The sequence below is a fragment of the Lycium ferocissimum genome, chromosome 10 (assembly GCF_029784015.1).
Source record: "Lycium ferocissimum isolate CSIRO_LF1 chromosome 10, AGI_CSIRO_Lferr_CH_V1, whole genome shotgun sequence".
Lineage (NCBI taxonomy): Eukaryota > Viridiplantae > Streptophyta > Magnoliopsida > Solanales > Solanaceae > Lycium > Lycium ferocissimum.
The window spans coordinates 9,449,541-9,458,391 of record NC_081351.1 but is presented as its reverse complement, the minus strand read 5'-3'; the positions used below and the strand labels follow the sequence as shown (position 1 = coordinate 9,458,391).

General features: G+C 35.3%; 1 protein-coding gene across 2 annotated transcripts; it reads left to right on the top strand.

The window, feature by feature from the left end:
- Positions 1–1,422: 1,422 nt before the first annotated feature.
- Positions 1,423–7,793, top strand: LOC132032387 (AUGMIN subunit 7). Of its 2 annotated transcripts, XM_059421996.1 has the most exons (10): positions 1,423–1,589; positions 1,696–1,781; positions 2,952–3,013; positions 4,306–4,437; positions 5,428–5,519; positions 5,650–5,775; positions 6,434–6,524; positions 6,640–6,747; positions 6,950–7,048; positions 7,390–7,793. In XM_059421996.1, the coding sequence occupies exons 1-10, from the start codon at positions 1,456–1,458 to the stop codon at positions 7,585–7,587; spliced, it is 1,128 nt and encodes a 375-aa protein (XP_059277979.1). In that variant the 5' UTR covers positions 1,423–1,455; the 3' UTR covers positions 7,588–7,793. The 2 variants fall into 2 exon arrangements, with proteins under 2 accessions (XP_059277979.1, XP_059277980.1); XM_059421997.1 differs by lacking the exon at positions 4,306–4,437.
- The last annotated feature ends 1,058 nt before the right edge of the window (positions 7,794–8,851 follow it).

Genomic DNA, 8,851 nt, shown 5'->3' with positions numbered 1-8,851 from the left:
ACAAGTGTAGAAATTGTTGCAACAATTACAAACCAGAGGATATCTTCTACAAAAAAACTAAATAGCGTTTTTCATGTCCAACAGACTGAAGTTGTTGTAACAAATTATCTACTTGTTACAACAAGTGTAGAACTTGTTGCAACAACTACAAAGTAGATATCTTCTACAAAACAAGCAAATAACCGAAGCTATGTTCAATAGATTAGTGACAGATTGTCTACTTGTTGCAAAAAGTGTAGAACTTGTTGCAATACTATTGGTTATCTTCTACAAATAGAATCAGATAAATACCAGGACAAGAACAAAAAAAACTATCGTGGATATATTTTCCTAAACCCTGAACCATACCGTACAAAGAAAGAAAAACCATCTATTCACTACAAACTTTTCCTAAACCCCAAAAAAAAAAAAAAAAACAACAAATTGAAAACATCCTTTCAAGATTTTTTTTTTTTTTTTATGGGGGGAGAGGAACCAAAAATAAAAACTTTCCAATACTTCATTTTGTTATTGGTGGGGGAAGTAAGAAATAAAAAAAAATAATTCAAAACTTCCTTTCAAGAAAAAAACATTTTTTTGGGGGGAGGGGGGGGAGGGAACAAAATTTTTTTTTTGGAAGGGTGAGGGGTGCAAAAAAACAAAAAGAAAAACTTTTCAATTTTTTTTTTTTTGTGGGGGGGGGGGTGGGGAGGTGGGGAGGAGGAGGAGCGGGGACGGAAGTAAAAAAAAAACAAATTTTTTTTTGGAGGTGGGGGTGTTGAAAAACAAATAAAGAAAATCAATACTTTAAAAAAAAAAATTCGGGGGGGGGGGGGTGACTTGAAAAGCAAATAAAATAACAAAACTTAAAAAAAAAAAATTTGGGCGGTGGGGGGGGGTGGGTGAGGGGTGGAAGGAAGAAGAGTGGGGACTAGTAAAAAAAAAAATCAAAACTTTTTTTTTTTAAAAAAAAAAATTTGGGGTGGGGGTGGGGATGATTGCGCGGCGGGAGGGTTGGGAGGAGAAGGGGGGGTGAAAAAACAAATGAAGAAATTAATTTTTTTTTAAAACAAAAAAAATTGGGCCGGGGGGAAGGGTGGGGGAGGGTGTGTGGGGGTGGAGGAGGAGGAGGGTCTTTGGTGAAAAAGAAAAATAAAAAATATCCAAATTTTTCTTTTAAATTTTTTTTTGGTGGGGGAGGGTGGGGTTGGGGAGTGGTGGGAGGAGGAGAAGGGGGGGGGGCTGGTGGGGTTTTTTTGGATTAAGTTAGGATCTTTTTATATTTTATAAAAATTAAGAAATTTGAAAAAAATATATTTTAGACCCAATCTTCTTAATCCCAAATTTAATTGGGTTTTGATTTGATGTGCTCCCCAAGTCACCTACACTAATTTAACAAAAGGTCACCTTTACTTAAATTTTCCGAGAAACTTCACCAAATTCAAACTCCCTCTTCACAATCTCAAGTAGTGGGGAATGGCAGCAAAGCAAATGGAAGAAATACAGAAGAAATTGGGGACATTGAATTACCCACGAGCCAATGCTCCTTCTCAGTCCCTTCTCTTTGCCGGCATGGAACGATATGCTCTTCTTGAATGGCTTTTCTTCAAGTAAATAATCCCCACCTTTCCTCATTACATACAAGTCACCATTACCTATGTATGGGAGATCTTTATTTTTCTTAATCTTTACTGTTTTTTGTTTCTGAGTTAACAGGTTATTAGGGGATAAATCACCATTTTCTCAACAAAATCTACAAGGGGATGCTGTGGATCGTGATGAGGAGACTTCTCGTATTCAGTGTATACCATTTTTCAATACCCTTCTTAAACCCTTTTTAATTTGATGTTTGCAATTGGTGTACAATATGGTGAATAGATCCATATGGGAAAAAAAAAATTACAAATTTTGAGCAAATGGGGTACTATTTGTGTCCTAATTGGATCACACTAGGATTAAACTACTAGTCTATGAACCTGCATTTTTCTTTTTTGTTTTGATGCGTCAGTGTATCGCATTTTTCAATACCCTTATTAAACCCCTTTTTTGTTTGATGTTGGAAATTGGTCAGAATTATAGTTCTGGTGCATTTATTTGGCAATGCAGTGCATTTTGTTTGATTGTTCTTGTTGAAGTTCTGATCTTATTATGGATATATCTGTTTGATAATTTCATCAGCTTCGAATAGGTTTTGATTCTTGATTATTGATTATCAGTAAAGAGCTTTCTTTTTGCTCCCTTATGAAAGTCCTTGAAAATGTTTATTTTCAGTTTGATCCAGAGTGATCGCGATGAGGAGACTTCTTGCATTCAATGTATAGCATTTTCTTTTCTATTTTTTGTTTTGATCGGTCAGTGTATCGCATTTAGCAATACCCTTCTTAAACCCTTTTTTGTTTGATGTTGAATTGGTGTACTATTTGGTGAATGGATCCATATGGGTAAAAGCTACTAGCTTTTAGCAACTGGGGTACTATTTGTTTCCTAATTGGATCACACAGGGACTTCGTAGAAACACTGGGATCGTTATTCTGGTGTCTGGTGCATTAATTTGGCAATGCAGTGCTATCTTGTTTGATTTTTCTAATTGAAGTTTTGATCTTAGTATGGGAATATCTACAACAACAACAACATACCCAGTGTAATCTCTCAAATGGGGTCTGGAGAGGGTAAGATGTACGCAGACCTTACCCCTACCTTTGTGGGGTAGAGAGGCTGTTTCCGAAAGACAGTATGGACATATCTGTATAGATAATTTCTTCAGTTTCAAATGGGTTTAGAATTTAGATTTTTCGATAATTAGTAAAGAGCTTTCTTTTGGCTCCCTTATGAAAGTCATGAAATTTCATTGGAGTAATCAGAAAGTGAAAATGTTTATTTTAGGTTAGATCCTGAGTAATTGTTGGAAATTATTGTGTAAATGCTGCTTCTTATGCCTCCTTTGATCAGGTACATTTGTGTCTTTTTGGCAGATTTAGCAGAGATTGCAAAGTTTCTAGGCATTACTACTACTGTTGATCCAGAAGCAATCCAAGTGCGTCTTATTGTTTTTTTTTTTTTAATTTTTTTTTAATTTTTTTAGATGCATAGTGTACTCCATTGTATGTAATGTGCCATTGGTAGATGTATTTGGATTTTTGGCATCTTGTAAATGAAATGCTGAATCATATTTAGTCATTTTTCTCGTTAAAATTTGCTCAAGCACTTTTCAATCATCTGCATTTTTAGCATTTAGTTATTGTCAGTCTGGTTGAGTGCCACTGACCCCTACTGATCATAGGCCATACTGTACTTGGTTATTGGAAGAATTTATAATCTGTATCTCATAGCTTGTGGAGTAATGACAAGAAATTTCGCATAATTTCTGATTGAAGGCTAAACTAATTGGATCTATTCAAACAAAGGGATAAATATGACATTGATCCATTTGTTGAAAGTGTTTTACTTTACCTTCCTTGCTTAAGGCTAGGTACTTCCCTTTTGACTCTTGATCTCAATTTTTGCTGTTAATTCTTAGGGCTATAAAAGGACTTTTTTATATAAATAAGAAAACACGTAACAAAATTTAAGGTAACATTTGAAAAAGAAACTGGCAGCTTTCTAATTAGGCGTGGAAGACAAGTTATGATGGCAAAATCCTTAGGATTGCTCATAATGCCTGGTTAAAATGTTTCTGGTTCCTGGAATTCCCTTTTGGTTGGGCGTATGATTCTTATTTAACAACCTGTACGTGGACTTAAGCAAGGTGAACTTAAAGTTTTTTGGATCCTCCTTTTAAAATGAAAAAATTGGAGTTTCTCTGATCTAGCTAAATTGTGGTGGGCAGAGTTATTTGGCATTCATGTTGGTGGGAGGTAGCAGGTACTCATTAGAATAGTTGACGGTATGCAAGCTGACCTGGCAGCACCGTGATAAAAATAATAATGAAAGATTTGGATTTCTCAATGACCATAGCGCATCATTATCTGTAGTGTAGGGATCAATCTTTCTATATGTTGATGATGGCTTAAATTTTGGTGGTTAAGACTGCCGTCTCAGGTCAATATGGCATTTTATATGGTCTCAAAGTTTCAAAATTAGGGTTCATCTGTCCTTAATTAGTTCATGGAGAATTGATAGGAGTAGCACTACTATTAAATCTGGATCATATTAAGGTACATTTTGCAGTTATCTCAGGAATTACAGGGGTTACTGTATTTCCTTTGGCTTGGTTGATACTCACACTTATAAGCTTCTGTCCATTTTAATGTCACAGAACCTCTAGACACCCACTGGTATGAAATAGATGTTATTTGTAATTGTTATACTATGTCATATTTCTTTCAGGGCTTGAGAGAGATAAAGAGAATGCAGAACTTACAGATGTCTTGGTTGAGAAATAGATTTGTGTCAATGTTGGAACTAATAATGTTAAGATCCTCCCACAATTTGAAGGTTGCGGGGCTTCCTATGATCTGGGTAAACGTCTCAGGGGGGTTAAGTTTGTGTTATACTGCAGTGTGTGTTTGGTAAATTGAATAAGAGAGGTTGAAGACTAGGTAGGCACCGTAATTTCATCTTAATTGACACAAACATGTGGAAAATGACAAGCTCTTAGTCGGTATGATAAAATAAACAATGTCATTAACAATGCAAACAGCGACTAGTTTACTGAAGATGAAAAAAAGAGATGTTGTTTGCATTTGTTGTTGCTGGCTCAAGGAGACAGCAACAACAAGGAGCCAGTTGAATAAAAAACTTGGAGCTTAAAAGGCTTCTTTCTTTTATCACCATTGTTTCTGGGCACATAAAACTTATTCACCCTTTGAGCTTCAACATATGGCAAACATGGAGCCAGTCAAAGAAATATTCACTTGATCAAAGATCTGCAAAAAAATATTTTTCAGACAAGGATCCACAACGCATGCTTTTAATGTAGGTAGCATGTTAATAACAAGAATGGTAATAAATACGCTGAACCGGGTTCATGCTTGAAAAATATCAATATACTTCTATATAGAGCGTGATGAAAGAACTTGTCATGCTAGTTAATAATATCACCAGTTGTTGGTAGGCCAACCCAGTGTTCACAAAGTGCATGGTGTTAGAAAATGCAAGTGGAGAGGATATGAACATTATCTGCTCTAGGAAAAGCATGTACTTCTTGATGTTATCTATTCAGTTCAAGGTACATGCAGATTCTTGATCCTTTTGTTTTAAATTTCTAGTCCTGGTTTAGGTTGGGAAGTGGAAAGTCAGCCTTGCAACTGGGCTTTAGATTTGTATGGAGTTTGGTTGATGGATATTCTGAGGTTAAAAACATAAGGATTACTGTTTATGATGCTCCAGACAATGATTGTATGCTGTAGCATCTTTGTACTGTTAGGCTTGGAATATTCTATAGTTTTCAATACTTTTGAGGTTTTTGTTGATTACTAAGAAAAAGATGTTATGCTGATTCTGTTGCAGGGACGGGGTAGTTATGAAGATCGTATGGAAATGCTACGCCTTATTGTGGATCTAGTGGAAGCAAGCATGTATGCTGATAACCCTGAGTGGAGGTTAGACATTTGACCACACCTTAATGATTGTGGAGATTTTAGTCTATACATACACTGAAACACACATTTCATCTCAGTTTGATTATTAATAAATATTTGAAATACCTTTATCGTTTCTTTCTCTTCGTAGTGTTGATGAGCAGGTAGCAAAGGATATTCAATTGATTGATGCCATAGCGGAAAAGCAGGCTCAAATTTTTTCGGAAGAATGCAAACTGTTTCCAGCAGATGTTCAGATCCAATCTATCTATCCTTTGTAAGGATCTTTTTCTTCATCAAATTGCACAATGGATTTATTTACTTATTGAATATGTTATGTTCTTCCAAAGGGAACTGTTAAAGTCATATTGGGCTTTGACAACGAGGAAAAAGTGGAAAAGATTACCTGTATGGAAATTTGTATTCAACTGTAGCACCTAAAGTGAGAACCATTTGAGATCTCGTCTGCTTCTGCCCCTACAATTTAGTGGGGACCATACTTGAGATCCTGCCTTCAATAGGTTGGTGCTTTTGGCTGCTTAAGGTGCTGTCTGTGGATCAAAATAGCCATTTCTTGGGGGGAGCCAATGGTCAATTGGTAAAAGGAAGAAGGACCGAAAAGTATTATAGAACTTGAAAAGGAAAAGAATAAAGAACAGAAAGAATACTGCAACAATGATCATTTGTAATCTTTGCTTTTGCATGAGACTGCTTATGTTTGTAGATGTTTTCTTGCTTGTATTCTTCAATATTAACTGTGATGCTCCTGTTCCACTTCTGACTGGTTCGCCAGTAGTTATTTGGTGAGATATCATCCTTTCTGAAAACAAGGTTGTATATGCCTCTTTGCTTGAAGAAACATATATCATTTGCTTTATTTCCTCGTCAGATGGTAACTTTCTATTTATCTAATTATAATCGAAATTCACTTGCAGGCCAGACATATCTGATTTGGAGAAGCAACTATCAGATCAATCAAATAGGCTTCTGAGTCTTCAGGAAATGGTTGATGATTTAGCATCAAAGGTTAATCCTCTCATCACTCACTAATTTCGTTCCCTAGTTTCAGCTAGCATCTATATTCGCTTCAATTGGTTATATTCCGTTCAACTGGAAGTCATGGTTAATACTTCTCTTACAGCATCCATACAACCCAGATGAGGAATATGTAGAGGTTGAAGCTAAACTACGAGGTCATTTGGAATCCTTTTTAGACACCGCAAGGTCCTTCAACACAATCTACACAAAGGTTTTGTTTTCTCCATATTCATCTATTATGAGTCCCGCGGTTAACTTCATTGATTGCATTCTATGAGGCTGGGATTTTATGATGGAACCCCCAATCAAATCCTCCCTTCCCTACCCTTTGGCTCGGTGTCTTTATATGTCCCTCCTAACTTTTTGTATTTGTATATTCTCTTCATAACATATTGGAGATGTTATAACTGTAGGAAATTCGTCCATGGACCCACATGATGGAAGTACCACAACTGCATGGGTTTGGGCCTGCTGCCAATAGACTATTGGAAGCATATAAGATGCTTTGGAAGGTACTTTGATATGAATTTTATGTTTGTTCGGGATAGGGATTTAGCGTTTTATCAACAGAAAACCTATTTTATTTAATTTTGAAAGTTCTGAGCTAGTTCTGAAGTGGCAAAGGTTTTAATAATGTTCAATGTTTTGACAATAAAACCTCAAATGCAGATAGGAGCATAGATTACATTTGTCCTCTTTTAGTTGACCATCCCGTTTATAAGGAAGAGATTGTTTAGCTTTGTTTGACATTATTGTGTGGTGGTTTCCATCTTGTTTATTGCTTTCTGATTCACTAATGCCCTTTTCAAGAGGATATACATAAGTAATTCCTTTGTCTTGACATCTTTGACAGTTCCTTGGAAACTTGAAGAATCTTCGGGATTCACATGCAGCTGTAGCAGTTGGTTCATCTGAAACAGTGGCTGGCGAGCCATCTTCTGTGACGAGAATAATTTCCGAATGTGAAACTGCACTTACACTCTTGAATCGCGATCTTGCGATTCTTTCAGCTTCTATTGCCCGTGAGCGAGGTGAAGATACATCTTTGTAATTTATCATGTGACCTAGAGTTAGAGCAAATTGAGATTATACCATTTGTTGTTCTTGTAAAATCACACCACATTTTTTGCTAGATGTTAATTGACTGGTCATGTGTCAAATGAGGAGTTTTCGATTAGATTGTATACATGGACCAAAGGCCTATGATTTTTGTATCTAAACTGATCAAGGAGTTTTCAATTAGATTGTGCATAAGTACCAATGGTCTATGTTTTTGTAGCTAAAATTGATCAATTAGCAAGGGTGTTGTATTCTATTTCCTTACAAGGTGGTTAAAAGGCAGTGAACATTGGATATATAGTAGTCTTATCATGGACAGTGAACATTGGATATATAGTAGTCTTACCATGGACACCTTTTTTTCCTAGTGAAACTAAGGTCATGCTTGGTTTGGAGGAAAATATTTTCTTGGAAATGTTTTTCAGTTTTCTAATATTTGGTTGGTCAAAATTTTAGGAGAAAATTTCTCTAGGAAACCAGTTTCATAAGTGACATTCCATTACTCTCCATCAACACACTCCATCCCACTCCATCCCACCCCAACCCCCAATGATAAGTGACATGCAGTTCTTTTATTTTATTTTTGAAACAATACTTTCTTGCTTTATTACCAAATATTGGAAAATAAATAAGACACCATTGATTATCTAAAAAAATATTTTTCATGAAAAACATTTTCCGTCATACCAAACACGCCATAAGTCAGCTCAAGGTACAACTCTTCTGAAACCCGCACAAACTATTTTGCAGTTCATTGCCGATATCCAACACATGAATTTTTTGTTAATGAGACATCCACTTACCTGTCTTAACAAGATATATCCAATAGAGCAATATAATATTTTTCACAAGAATCAAAACTTTCATATTAGTAACCGGTGATGGCAGAACAAAAGATAATTGACTTACAAAAATCACAAAAACTACTTTGAAAGCTCGATTTTCTCATTTGGTTTAATATACTTTTTATATTTACATACACCATTTTTGTCGAATTAGACTGATAATTTATTTTCTTGGTATTCTGCTAAATTTTGTTACTAGTATTGTTTTATATTAAGTTGAAACATCTTAGTAGCCTTATATACTCTCTCTTTTTCTTAAAAAAAAAAAATATAAAGAACCAAAGTTAACTATGAATACTGAAAAATAAAAAAATATCCAAAAATTGGACAGTTCCAAAAAAGTTAGGACTAATATTCAAATGTTATGTATTCCTATAAAAAGTATTCACTTTATTGTATTTAAAAACAGCT